Source organism: Marmota flaviventris, chromosome 13 (assembly GCF_047511675.1).
Source record: "Marmota flaviventris isolate mMarFla1 chromosome 13, mMarFla1.hap1, whole genome shotgun sequence".
Classification (NCBI taxonomy): Eukaryota; Metazoa; Chordata; class Mammalia; order Rodentia; family Sciuridae; genus Marmota; species Marmota flaviventris.
Genome location: NC_092510.1, coordinates 55902066 through 55917334, shown reverse-complemented (window position 1 = coordinate 55917334; position 15269 = coordinate 55902066). Strand labels below are relative to the sequence as shown.

Genomic DNA, 15269 nt, shown 5'->3' with positions numbered 1-15269 from the left:
CTAAATTAAACATAGAAATCAGTATTTGGAACTAAAATTTTGGTTGCTATTTAAATAAAATGGAAAAGAATGAAAAGAAAAATTAATCCAATCCCTCCTTCTCCTACAAGAAAGTAAAGAGTTAAAAAAAACTTTAAAAAGTAATAAAGAACAAAAATATCAACTGCTTAAATACAAAGAAAATGTTCAGTTTTATTAATCATATTGCCAAGTATACATAATATCATGTAGACAAAATAAATAAAATTATATAAATAGTTAAATATTTAAATAAACAAACGGACACATCTGCAGGGATGTAAGGGTCTAGTGCCTATAGATTTGAAAGCAATGTTGGGCAAAGGCTTGAATACATCTGAAAAATTAAATTCATGTCAGAATTCAAGTAGGAATGAGAGTCTTTGAAATGGCAGAATTTGTGGGAGTGTGGTAAGGTGTGTTCATCAGTGAGAAGCGTTTCCCTGCTGGACCAGGTCTCATTCCATGCTCCTTAGTCTTCCATACAAGTTGGCTGATGAAGAGAAGGATTTCATGATTTCTGTTCAGACCACCTCCCAGGTGCAAGGCAGGTATTTCTTCTCCTTCAGGTAGACAGTGATCCTGTGGAAGTATTTCCTCACAGCCCTCAGGGGAGCCTCTTCCACCCCCACCTGCTGGGTCCCACATTCTTTGAGGTCATCCAGATGCTGATAGAGGTCAGTGAGGGAGGTGTCCAGGAGGGTCTTGTCCCAAGCAGCAAAGGCCTCCTGGGTGCTGAGGAGGTTGAAGATCTGCTGGGTCATCTCATGGAGGACAGCAACAGCTTAAGTCTTCTGCACCTGCTCACCTTCCAACTGCTCCTGGGGGAAGGCAAAATCCTTTCTGTACTTCAGGCAGGAGAAAGTGGGAATTCTCCTCATTTTTTCCAGGAGAGTCCAGGTCCCCTCCTCATTCCTGTCAGGAGTTGCAAGATCCAGATTGTGAATCTGAGGCACGTCACAGCCCAGAGAGCAGGTGGACTTACAGCTGAGCACCACCAGGGCCAGCAGGAAAGCCAAGGGCAAGGCCATTGGGGATCTTGCAGATGCTGCTGGGCTGCTTGAGATGGGTGCTCTTGCACCTTTGCCTCGAGGTTCTCTGAAGCCCTTGACTTGTTCCTGTGTCTTAAATAGGAACAAATATGCTTTCAATTTTCTGAATGTCACCAGTACTTTCTGTTTTTGCTTTCCTTTATGCTTTCACTACATGTGTTTAGAGTAGTGTTTCCAAACCATGTTCTTATTATATATTTCCCCTTCCCTGCCCCCAGACCCTCTTTTAGAATTATTGACCCAACTGAAACCCCTATTAATTTTGTATGGTGGTAGGGGAGCTTACTAGGTATAGAACCCAGAAGCGTTTTATGACTGAGCCATGTCCGGAGCCCTTCTAATTTTTATTTTGAGACAGGGCCTTGCTAAGGTACCATGTCCTCCCTTAGTTCCTCAGGCTGATCTCAAACGTCCGATCCTTCTGTCTCAGCCTCTGGAATCACTGGAATTAAAGGTGCATACAACCATGTCCAGCCTATTAAGTTTTAATACACATGTGTATGTATTTATATACCCAATGAATATGCCTATGTTATAAGTAAAATATTATATGTAACTATATAAACAAGTAAAATTGTTAAATTTAATCTTTGTATTCAATACAGAATTAAAAATGTCCAAATTTAAAAAATTCAGTCAAAAGTAAATCTGAAAAGCTATTAATATAAACATAACTTTCTAAATAAATTTACTCAATGATTCTAACTTGTATAAATCATAATGTATCATATTCCTCAAAATCTCTCTTCCAAATGATCTTATCTATTAATGAAGCTTTCTGCTGAAAATTTAACTTGGTTTATTGAGTTTCATTTCTAGTACTTCTGTTTTGTATTTTTCAGATTCTACATCTTTATTGAAATTATCTTTTACTTCTTCTGTTTTCTAAGTTCATTTCTTCTTTTAGCTTGTTGAAGATTTTCACTATGAACTTTCTAAATTCTTTTTATGTCATTTCTTCCAATATGGTAGATATGAGATCAATTGTTTTGGTTTCTTTGGTATGGTTTGTTCCCCTCCTTTTGTGTACTGCTAGTATATCCAATCATCTATTAGGATGATTATTGTTTTATTTATTTAAGGGGACTATTTAGAGAGCTTGTTTCTTAGAGCCCCAGGCTGGGTAAATACACATTTGTTGATACTTTCACTGAATGTACGACTTATGCAGTTCATTATCACTTTAATATGAATACTATTATCATTTTGAGAGAAGCTATTGATCCCTATTTAGTACAATCACTTTAGAGCAAAGCCAAATACTATTCAACCTTAGGAAAAACCAAAAACATATTGAAATTTTTCTCCACAACTTTTCTAATCCAAGTATAAACTTGTAGAACAGTTCTGGAATAGACTGAAAAATATTATTATCAATTAAATATACCAATATTGCTACAACATTATATAGATACAGAAAAGGAGAGGAAAGAAAATTTGGATAAAAGGAGAGAGAAAATAATAAAGAAAGAAGATAACATAGAAAATTAAATTCACATCAAGGCAAGGAGAAGAAAAAATGTATGAGGGCAATTGACAGCAGGTAATCTAAGAGGGAAAAGAGGGAGCAAGGAAAGAAAATATAAATCTGAGCTCAAAAAGAGAGAATAATTTTAATAAATGCTTTAAAACATTAGAAGAAATACAGTGAAACCTGCTTGAGGCACAAGATCAAATACTATGGTCACAAATATAAAATAAAAGTGAAGAGTAATACATATATAATCAGAACTATTTATAATTAAACATGCCAAGATGAAGAAAATTCTTATTGAATGCTTTTTGGATTTTGTTAGGATTTGGAACCTATTGAAAATATCCACCTCTTTCAGCTTTGGGTCCCTCCTAGAGGTGCTGGGGCCCAGGAGCCAAAGCTTGAGTTGCTGTGGGCCTCCCCACCAGCCTGTTCTCATTTATCAGCCCAATGTCCTAAAGCTGGATGCTCCAAGGGTGTGGCACTCTGTCTGTTGGCTATTTATCTGTGTGCAGGAACTAAGGAGGCCTAGATCTGGACAATCACTCTGTCCTGGGTCACCACCCCACCCACTCTTCTTCCTATTGACCTTTTCAAAGTGACACAGAGCCTGGTGTCTCTCTGCAACCATGGGGCCTGTCATTGTGGGTTCTCCATGGGTAGTGTGTGGTGCAAAAGTGCCCCCCCCTGACCTACTCAAATTACTGGGACACTTTTTCTGGTACTGAGAAAGAGGCTTAACCAGTTTGCCTGCCTTCGAGATCCCACTTCCCATAGTCACAAACCACTAGAGCTTCTCCCCTCCACTGACTGGGACAGACACAGACATGGTCCAAGCTCCTGCTGGCTGCAGCCAGGAATCATGGGGGTTGTCCCCCTCTGCTGCCTGGGAGTGAGACAGCCATCCCACCCATGTTCAATCTCCGACCTGCTGCAGCTCTAACTTCCAGAGACTGTTCCCATCTGCTGCTGGGACCCAGACTGCTTTCCTGCCTGGTTCTGCACTTTCATTTCCTGCCACTGTGGACTTCTGTGCCTTCTCTATCTAGCCTGCCACAAAGGCCATGTGGAGTTAGGCTAGCACTTTCAGGGCAGTCTGCACCCTACACCTCTGGTGGCTGCTGAGGGGTAGGGGGTTTCAGCAACTTTTGGCTAGGAGGGACTCATGTACAAGGTCCTTCTGCACAGATTATAGTGACATCCCACTGCAGGGACAGTCTCTTTGGTTTTATTTGTTGCTACCTGGAGGTGAGGAGATGTCATGTTGATTTAATTTATTCTAGGGCAACAGGCCAGCTGTGGGCTCCACAAAATGAAGGCAACTCTCAGCAGGACTTTGAGCCCACAATTTGGACTAAACTGCTTGATCTCCTTCACTGACCTTGTTGTTCCTCTTGCATTTTAATTTGGTCTTCTTTTTTTCCCAGCTGTGGGTAAAGGAGTGAGCTTACATAATCATCCTCTCCCTCTTTCTCTCTCTCCTCCCCTCTCTGCTCACACCACCCTGGACTGGCTTCAGGTTAGGGAACTCTGCTTTGGTAATCAGACTTGAAGTCTATCCAGGTGTCAGAGTGTCAAATATTCAGTCTTAGAACATTTACTCGGTCAGCTCCACAGTCAGCTGTTCCCTCACTGCCTCTGTCTGTGCTGATGGGGGTCGCCGCCTAGTTGTACCTACACATTCTTATTCATTTAATATTTTCCTGAGCAAAGAGTTGTCCTGATGATTTTGAATTACTTTCATTTTCATCTTGAGGTTAGAAGTCAAACAGAAAAATAAAAATGTAACAACATTGAGCCAGTATTTCCAAAAATTTTCAACACACCATTTTTACTTCTGTGGTGATATTCCTAGAAAGCTATGATTGATTGCACCAGAAGCCAAAGGAAGACAGAAGTAAGTCTGAATTGGAGGGAAATTCAAATGACTGGCTCCTCAGGTGACCTGCTGCAGGGGAGTTCTTCTCTACTCTTACTCACCTGCCAACTCCTCCAGTGTCATTTCCACTCACTAATTCTAAGATCCACCTCTCACAAGGTCATTAGTTCTATCTAATTTCCCAGTGCGGTGACGGTTTCAACCCACAGAGCAGCTTACTGACATTTAACTTAGTACTTACTAATATAGGAAAAATGACCATTGTAATTAAAAATATCATGATTTAACATTAATACAATAGAAAAGTTACTAATATGACTTGCCAATATATGAAATCCATTTGAACATAAATATATTTCAGAGGTGAAAACTGTATACAAAAAAAACCCTACACTATTTTTTAGATCATAACCCACTTTTCTCCTCTGCCTCAGATTACAACCTCTCATTCTTTTTTAAAAAATATGTCAACCCTAATTACTCTTCTCTTATTTGTCACTACCTTGGCTAACATGGTTTCTACTGATCGATTCTTCTCGATCACTAAGATTTTCCATGCCCTCCACTTTCCCAATGTGTTTCAATCCATATCTTCCATAAATCTATTCATTCCTCTTCTTCTAAGCAAGTTTATTTCCTAAAGACACTGTTTTACTGCCATTCTCTCCTCTTCTCCTTCTAATGTCAGCATCTTTCAACTCTGTCTCCTTCCTTGTTTTTCTCTCTCATCCTTTTAAAAGTTGAAGGTCCTCAAGGTTAAGCTTTAATCCTTTTCTTTCTCTACACTCTCTCTCCACAAGACCACCTCCATTGCTGGACGTCCAGTTGACAGTTATGACCCATCAGACATTTATTTCTTGTAAATTGCAAACTCATATATTCTTTTTTTTATTGGTTGTTCAAAACATTATAAAGCTCTTGACATATCATATTTCATACATTAGATTCAAGTTGGTTATGAACTCCCAATTTTACCCCAAATACAGATTGCAGAATCACATCGGTTACACATCTACATTTTTACATAATGCCCTATTAGTAACTGTTGTATTCTGCTACCTTTCCTATCCTCTACCATCCCCCCTCCCTCCCCTCCCATCTTCTCTCTCTACCCCATCCACTGTAATTCATTTCTCTCCTTGTTTATTTTCCCATTCCCCTCACAACCTCTTATATGTAATTTTGTAAAACAATGAGGGTCTCCCTCCATTACCATACAATTTCCCTTTTCTCTCCCTTTCCATCCCACCTCATGTATCTGTTCAATGTTAATCTTTTCTTCCTGCTCTTCCTCCCTGCTCTGTTCTTAGTTGCTCTCATTATATCAAAGAAGACATTTGGTATTTGTTTTTTAGGGATTGGCTAGCTTCACTAAGCATAATCTGCTCTAGTGCCATCCATTTCCCTGCAAATTCTATGATTTTGTCATTTTTTAGTGCTGCGTAATACTCCATGGTGTATAAATGCCAAATTTTTTTTATCCATTCATCTATTGAAGGGCATCTGGTTTGGTTCCACAGTCTAGCAATTGTGAATTGTGCTGCTATGAACATCGATGTAGCAGTATCCCTGTAGTACGCTCTTTTAAGGTCTTCAGGGAATAGTCCAAGAAGGGCAATAGCTGGGTCAAATGGTGGTTCCATTCCCAGCTTTCCCAGGAATCTCCATACTGCTTTCCAAATTGGCCGCACCAGTTTGCAGTCCCACCAGCAATGTACAAGTGTACCCTTTTCCCCACATCCTCTCCAGCACTTGTTGTTGTTTGACTTCATAATGGCTGCCAATCTTACTGGAGTGAGATGGTATCTTAGGGTGGTTTTGATTTGCATTTCTCTGACGGCTAGAGATGGTGAGCATTTTTTCATGTACTTGTTGATTGATTGTATGTCCTCCTCTGAGAAGTGTCTGTTCAGGTCTTTGGCCCATTTGTTGATTGGGTTATTTGTTTTCTTATTGTTTAATTTTTTGAGTTCTTTGTATACTCTGGATATTAGGGCTCTATCTGAAGTGTGAGGAGTAAAAATTTGTTCCCATGATGTAGGCTTCCTATTTACCTCTTTTATTGTTTCTCTTGCTGAGAGAAAACTTTTCAGTTTTCTCTGCCCTGCTTGGTACAGAATCATGTCACCTGCAAATAGTGATAATTTAAGTTCTTCTTTTCCTATTTTTATGCCTTTAATTTCTTTCGTCTGTCTAATTGCTCTGGCCAGTGTTTTGAGAACTATGTTGAACAGAAGTGGTGAGAGAGGGCATCCCTGTCTTGTTCCAGATTTTAGAGGGAATGCCTTCAATTTTTCTCCATTCAGAATGATGCTAGCCTGAGGCTTAGCATAGATTGCTTTTACAATATTGAGGTATGTTCCTATTATCCCTAGTTTTTCTAGAGTTTTGAACATAAAGGGATGCTGTACTTTGTCGAATGTTTTTTCCGCATCTATCGAGATGATCAAATGGTTCTTATTTTTAAGTCTATTGATGTGGTGAATAATATTTATTGATTTCCGTATATTGAACCAGCCTTGCATCCCAGGGATGAATCCTACTTGATCATGGTGCACAATTTTTTTGATGTGTTTTTGTATCCGATTTGCCAGAATTTTATTGAGGATTTTTGCATCTAGGTTCATTAGAGATATTGGTCTGTAGTTTTCTTTCTTTGAAGTGTCTTTGTCTGGTTTAAGAATCAGGGTGATGTTGGCCTCGTAGAATGAATTTGGAAGTTCTCCCTCTTTTTCTATTTCCTGAAGTAGCTTGAAAAGTATTGGTATTAGTTCCTCTTTAAAGGTTTTGTAAAACTCTGCTGTATACCCATCCGGTCCTGGGCTTTTCTTAGTTGGTAGTCTTTTGATGGTTTCTTCTATTTCCTCAATTGATATTGGTCTGTTTAGGTTGTCTATATCCTCCTGACTCAATCTGGGCAGATCATATGACTTAAGAAATTTATCGATGCCTTCACTATCTTCTAATTTATTGGAGTATAAGGATTCAAAATAATTTTTGATTATCTTATGTATTTCTGAAGTGTCTGTTGTGATATTGCCTTTTTCATCCCGTATGCTAGTAATTTGAGTTCTCTCTCTTCTTCTCTTCGCTAGCATGGCTAAGGGTCTGTCGATTTTATTTATTTTTTCATAGAACCAACTTTTAGTTTTGTCAATTTTTTCAATTGTTTCTTTTGTTTCGATTTCATTAATTTCAGCTCTGATTTTAATTATTTCTTGCCTTCTACTTCATTTGCTGTTGTTTTGCTCTTCTTTTTCTAGGATTTTGAGATGAAGTATGAGATCATTTATTTGTTGGTTTTTTCTTTTTTTAAGGAATGAACTCCAAGCAATGAATTTTCCTCTTAGAACTGCTTTCAATGTGTCCCATAGATTCTGATATGTTTTGTCTGTGTTTTCATTTATCTCTAAGAATTTTTTAATTTCCTCCTTGATGTCTTCTATAACCCATTGATCATTCAGTAACCTATTGTTCATTCTCCAAGTGATGCATGATTTTTCCTTCCTTCTTTTATCGTTGATTTTCAGTTTCATTCCATTATGATCAGATAAGATGCATGGTATTATCTCTACTCCTTTATATTGTCTAAGAGTTGCCCTGTGACACAATATATGATCTATTTTTGAGAAGGATCCATGTGCTGCTGAGAAAAAAGTGTAACTGCTTGATGATGGGTGGTGTATTCTATATACTTCAATTAAGTCTAGGTTATTAATTGTGTTATTGAGTTCTATAGTTTCCTTATTCAACTTTTGTTTTGAAGATCTGTCCAGTGGCAAGAGAGGTGTGTTGAAGTCTCCCATGATTATTTTATGGTGGTCTACTAGACGCTTGAACTTGAGAAGAGTTTGTTTGATGAACATAGCTGCACCATTGTTTGGGGCATATATATTTATGATTGTTATGTCTTGTTGGTGTATGGTTCCCTTGAGCAGTATGTAGTGTCCCTCTTTATCCCTTTTGATTAACTTTGGCTTGAAATCTATTTTATTTGATATGAGTATGGACACTCCTGCTTGTTTCCGAAGTCCATATGAGTGATATGATTTTTCCCAACCTTTCACCTTCAGCCTATGTATGTCTTTTCCTATCAAATGCGTCTCCTGTAGGCAGCATATTGTTGGGTCTTGTTTTGTGATCCATTCTACTAGCCTGTGTCTCTTAATTGGTGAGTTTAAGCCATTAACATTTAGGGTCATTATTGAGATATGGGTTGTTCTTCCAGCCATATTTGCTTATTTATGTTACTAAACATGGTTTGTTTTCCTCTTTGGTTATTCCCCGCCCCTTTACTGTCCTACCTCCCACTGTTGGTTTTCATTGTTATTTTCCATTTCCTCTTCCTGTAATGTTTTGCCGAGGATGTTTTGAAGAGATGGTTTTCTAGCTGCAAATTCTTTTAACTTTTGTTTATCGTGGAAAGTTTTAATTTCATCTTCCATCCTGAAGCTTAATTTCGCTGGATACACAATTCTTGGTTGGAACCCATTTTCTTTCAGTGTTTGAAATATGTTATTCCAGGATCTTCTAGCTTTCAGAGTCTGTGTTGAAAGATCAGCTGTTATCCTGATTGGCTTACCCCTAAATGTAATCTGCTTCCTTTCTCTTGTAGCTTTTAAAATTCTCTCCTTATTCCGTATGTTGGGCATCTTCATTATAATGTGTCTAGGTGTGGATCTCTTATGATTTTGCACATTCGGCGTCCTGTAGGCTTCTAGGATTTGGGATTCTGTCTCATTCTTCAAGTCTGGGAAGTTTTCTCGTATTATTTCATTGAATAGATTGCTCATTCCTTTGGTTTGGAGCTCTATACCTTCCTGTATCCCAATGACTCTTAAGTTTGGTCTCTTTATGTTATCCCATATTTCTTGGATGTTCTGCTCATGATTTCTTAACAGTCTTGCTGAGCTGTCTATGTTCTTTTCAAGTTCAAATACTTTGTCTTCATTGCCTGATGTTGTATCTTCTAAGTGTTCTACTCTGCTGGTAGTATTCTCAATTGAGTTTTTAAGTTGGTTTATTGCTTCCTGCATTTCTAGGATTTCTGTTTGTTTTTTATAACCTCTATCTCCCTGTATAGTGATCTTTTGCTTCCTGGATATGTTTGTGTAATTCATTGTCGAAGTGATCTTTTATTGTCTGATTTTGCTGTCTAATGTCTTCCTTGAGACTCCAGATCATCTGAAGCATGTATACCCTAATTCTTTATCTGACATTCCATCTGCTGCAGCTGTTACCTCTTCTAAAATTGAATTGACCTTCATTGCTTGTCTTCCTTTCTTTCCTTGTCTTTTCATACTGCTTGCGTTTCTTTCTGCTTGGTGAAACTGTTGTGTTTTTGAAAAAATTTTCCCCCTATATATTTATATTGCTCTTGTATAGTTGAAAAGTCTCACTTGCAGGGTCGGGCGGCGGTCTGCCTACATTGCAGGCGCGGGCGGCGGCTCTGCTCTGCCCCTACTCCAATTGGGGTGATGTGACTACCGTGTCAGCGGGCCGCTGGGCCTGTCCCGGGTGTGGGCGAAAGCTCTGCTCTGCCCCTAGTCCAATTGGGGTGACATGTGTACCATGCTGGCAGGCCACCGGGCCTGATCCGCTGGTCAGTTGCAGGTCTGCCTACCTTGCAGGCGTGGGCGGCGGCTCTGCTCTGCCCTTCCTCCAATTGGTGTGACTTGTCTACCACACACACGGACCTCTGGGCCTGTTCCGGGCGTGGGCAAAGGCTCTGCTTTGCTCCTACTCCAATTGGGGTGACGTGCCTACCACCCCGGCCGCCCGCTGGGCCTGTTCCACCGGTCAGTCACAGGTCTGCCTACCTTTCGGGCGCAGGTGGCGGCTCTGCTCTTCCCCTACTCCAATTGGGGTTACGTGACTACCATGCCAGAGGGCTGCTGGGCCTGATCCGGGCATGGGCGAAGGCTCTGCTCTGCCCCTACTCCAGTTGGGGTGACGTGTGTACCACGCTGGTAGGCCGCTGGGCCTGATCCGACGGTCTGTCCCAGGTCTGCCTACCTTGCGGGTGCAGGTGGCAGCTCTGCTCTGCCCCTACTCCAATTGGGGTCACGCCGGCGGCCCGCTGGGCCTGTTCTGGGTGCGGGTGGCGGCTCTGCTCTGCCCCTCTGGCTTGATGACAAAGTGAGAGAGCCCTTTGAATTTTCTTTCACCTATGATTCCTGACTTTTTGCCTGGCTTAAAAATTGGATTTAATCTTGTGCATGTGTCTTGGATTGTTGCTTTGGGGAGTGTGTGGCTTCAGAGATACAGAGAACCAGGAAAACTAAATAGGATATTCCCAGAATTCTGTCTGACCAAGCTGGGAGGCCAGGAGCAGACTTGGTTTTTGAGAAACATGGAAACAAAACTAGACAGATGGGTAGAGTAGAAAGAAGGTCCCCCGCCCTCTATTCCCTTTCTCTTAAAACTGACAAACACACTCAAAAATCCATAAATCTTGACTGTAGTATGAGGACCAAAATCAAGTTACTTCATAAGTGTCAGAAAAGTAACTCACCCTCAATCTTGAGGGCATGCAGATATTTAAACTCCTCTCATGGGCAGAGCATTCCCCAGACAAGGAAGGGCTTAGGCTCACTACAAGAGCTAGTATGTTCCTTTGATTCACCTGAGAGCTAAATTCTAACTTCACAACCATAGACCCTGGAGCACAGAACAGAAGCAATGGGCACCCCAGGTTTCCACTCCCAAGTCATTTGCTCACCTACTCCCCTCCAATCCCACAGCATACAACCCACACTTGTTGCCCTGTAAGGTTCAGATCCCCTTATTATGTAGTAACTTGTGTATTACATGTACTTCTTTGGAATTTAAATTCCTCGGGGGAATTTAAATGTCAGGATTTTAAATTCTAGCATGGGCTGGAAATTTCACTATTTTGCAGGCACATTTTACAAAGCATATCTAAGAGGTGTTCTGAATATGTTAACAAGGAATCTATAAATCAAGTTGAAATTGAAACTACCACATGGATTTTTGCATCATAAATAATTTATTTTCCAATGTAAATATTTAAATAAATAATAAGAATAACTTAATTCATAAATTAATTTAAAAAGTTAAAAACATCTATTGTCTTTTCAAGGCACCCCATTTGCTGTCTGTAACTGAATGAGCCTCTGCTGGTTGAAGAATGTCTGATCTCATTGTCTGGTCCAGACATGGTATATAGTGGGCTATCTTCAGTTTTGAAATTTGTCTGTAAGTCTGTTAATGAAGGAGAAGTTCCAGTAGAGTTCCTCTCTGACTACTCTCCAGGCACAGCTGCTGTACTCCTTGGCCTCCAGGTACATCCGGATCCTCACATAGTAACTCTTCAGGCGCAGGATAATCATGGAGTATGCCTGTCTTTTGTTTTCCTCCCCCAGTTTCTCTACCACCATTGTGTTCAGGAGGACAATCTGCTGATGGAGTTCACGAAGGAGGTCTGTGACAATGGTGTTATTCCAGTAAGGATTAGAGTAGCCTTTTTTGAAAACATGAAAGATGTCCTTGAGCATCTCATAGATGACAAAGGCAGCCTGTGCCTTCTGGAACTGCTGTGGATGTTTGATCTCCTTGGGGATCTTGAAGTCCATCCTGTCACTGAGGCAGTCTGCAGGCCTTTCATTCAACTGCTCTAGGAGCTTCTGACATTCCACACTGCTGTTGAACTGTTGGAGTCGAAGCAGGTTGTAACTTAGGGAAAGAGCTGTGGTGGAGAAGCACAACAGGAGAGCAGGTTGGAGGATGCACCTGTTGTTCATGATGACAACCAGAACAGCGCTGCCTACAATCTATGCAAGGTTGCACAGACTGCAAAGGTCTGCAATGTGAATGTCCTGGCTCCATGGGGATGGGCTATTTATATGGGATGGTCCTCTCTGTTTCAGAGGAATTTCCCACTTTCAGTTCTCCCTTTCGTTTTTACTATGTCACTTTCTTCTTATTGCATTCTTAAGAGTTTCTAAAACCCTATTTATTTAAACTCCTGATTACTCTATATAATGTATATTAGGGAAAATATGTACAAACTGTGAGAATTTCTAATATTGTATAGTTTCAGTAATTTCTCAAGGAAAGGATAAGAAGGGACTTGAGAGGAAACAGAGAAGCCCCAAATAGCCAAGAGTCATTAACTGAAAAGCCACTCACAGAACAGCAGCTGGATTGGGGTTTTGCCTATTGAAATAGTAGGTTCATGTGAGAGGGTCTGGGGGAGTTCTGAGAGACCTCGGAATAGTTCAGGGAAGAGAAAGTTTCAAACCAACTGTGTCTGAAATAGTGACATGTCTTCCATTTTGTTGGCTTACATCCTTGCTCTTGAAGTTGTTAGCCACCATGTGAGGGGTCTGACTGCCCTGAGACTACTGTACTGAAGGGAAGCCCAAACTAGCTCAGGGGACGCCAGGTGGAAGTTGGCAAGATAATTTAAATGTTTAAGCAATTAAATAGCTTTAATTTGCAATATTATGACTAGAAATCTGTCTCTTCAGAAGTGTGTGTGAGTGTATCTCACACACACACAAACACACACACACACACACACACACACACCATCTACAAATGCCCATTACAGCAATGTCATAATAAAAAATACAAATATCCATCAGGAGAAAAGTGGTTAAGTAATACCATAGTACAGACAAAATGGAATATTATTGCATCATTAAAATGGAAATAGCTGATATAAACCTATGTCACAAATATGTTTAATGAAATGAATATATGAAATATATAATACTATACTAATTAGTATATAATATAAAATATACAAATATATGAAATATATAATTATAATGTCATATAATACCTGTAAAGCATAATATATATCATATAGTATAATACCTCATAATTATTATATTGTAATAGATTATCTATAAAATAATGGAAATGGTAATATTATTTGTTTTATAAATTAACTGAAAGTCACACACAAACACAAATTTACATGAATACATATGCTGATACATGCATATTATCTTTTTCACCAGGTACATTCACTCAAATATTAATAGTAGTCACTTGCAGTGAAAATGGTGACAGGGGTGAGAATGTGGCTTGAAAGAAAATTTTTTCCATTTTCACAGTGTAACTTTAAAAATATTGATAATTTTTTAGTGTACAATTCCTTATTGGTGCATTATAATTATGTATAGTAGTGGGATTCATTAAGCCATATTTATACATGCACACAAAATAATTGGATGCAACTCACTCACGAGAGCCTTCCCTTTCCTTCCCTCCTGCCTCCCCTGATCACAATCACATATAAGAAGAGCCATGAGGCATCCTAATTATTCAGTATACTTTGTTTGAGGAAAGTTAAAAAGCCTTACTGTATTTAATATATCCCTTTTTAAATCACATTAAATTTTTTTCTATAACAAAAATACATTATTGGTATCATTAAAAATACAGTCATAGAGGAGGAGTAAGTCCTAGTGTCTACAGCACATACAGGAGGTGACTCTGGCTCATAAAAACTTATTAGATATTTTAAAAGAACTGGAAGAGAAGAGTTTGATGATTCCAAACTCAAAAACATGACACTGTTTCAGGAGATGGTGGCATAGTCTGGATGTTAAATGTCCCCTCCAGGCCATGTGTTAAAGCTTGATCCCCAGGGAGCTGCCAAAGGGAGGTGGTGGAGTCTTTTGGCAGTATCCTCTAGTGGGAGGTTTGAAGGTCACTGCTGGTGGGTCCTTCAAGGGCATATTGGGACCCTGGCCCACTCCTCACGCCCTTTCTCACGCCCTTTAACACCCTGGACATCAGGTGGTAAGGTTTGTCCTCCTGTGGTGAATTCCTGCACTTGTCAGACACCCAAAGCAAAGGGCCAATTAATCATGGACTGCAACCACCAGAACGTTAAAAGTTAATTATCTACATTTTAAATTTAATTATCTAGGGTATTTGTTATGGTAAAAGAAAACTGACTAATCATGGTGAAAAAGCTAGTTACCCTGTTTAAATCATTACACATTATAAAAATGTATAATGATTACCCAACTGTACAAAATAAATGCTTACAATTATCATGTCTATGTCAATAAAAAGCCCAAATATTTGTTCATACCATAAAGGATATAAGATGCAAGAGAAACAGGTATATAATAATGAAGAGAGAAAATTTATAAAAAGAAGTATAGCAACATCATAATACTTGTTTATTTTGTTTGATTTGACCCTAAAGGCTGATTTCTCCCTTTTTTTCTTTGTGTGGTTTTCCAGTTTTCCACTGCCAAACATATGTTCTCTTGTAATAGACCAATCTACACAAACATGTGTTCTCTTGTAATAGACCAATCTACACTAGACCACCAAGTGTCAAGGCCATTCTGCCTCTTCTGTGGGTGTTATTCTCACATTTTGGTGTTTCCATGTGAGCTCATGAAAGTTGTTTATCTATTTTCTAAGTTCTAAGAAAAAGTAGATTCTAAAATAATAAAATTTTTTAAAAAAGAAATGATCTTGCAGCTGTTTCACTTGTGAATGTCTTATTATGTCAGTGACTGAGTAATTTCTTAGGGAAACTCTATTTGAAAACTATCTTAGGAAAAATCTGGAATCATCCATGGCTCACAGCAAAAAGACCAATGCAAGGTGTTTCAGAGATCAATCCTTTCTACTAAGAGGAGAACAATCCAGGGATTCTGGTGATTAGGACCTGCCCATTCAGGACGACTTGTGAGCTCATTTAGAGTTGACCTCTCCTGGTACAGCAGTGGGCCTCCTCCTTGGGCCAAATCTAGTGGTCTCTGATCCTCCCATGCTGAAATGGCCATCAGAGTTCATCCTATGATAAGAGAAAAGCCACAGAAGTGGAAGCTGTAGTAGTAGTTGTTGT

General features: G+C 39.4%; 1 protein-coding gene and 1 pseudogene across 1 annotated transcript; both read right to left on the bottom strand.

Moving 5' to 3' along the window:
* Window positions 1–476: 476 nt before the first annotated feature.
* LOC114083587 (interferon alpha-2-like) lies at window positions 477–1049 on the bottom strand (annotated as a pseudogene).
* Window positions 1050–11622: 10573 nt separating this feature from the next.
* Window positions 11623–12186, bottom strand: LOC114083586 (interferon beta-like). Its single transcript, XM_027924869.2, has one exon. It carries the CDS (start codon window positions 12184–12186, stop codon window positions 11623–11625), a length of 564 nt encoding a protein of 187 aa, XP_027780670.2.
* Between the last annotated feature and the right edge of the window lie 3083 nt (window positions 12187–15269).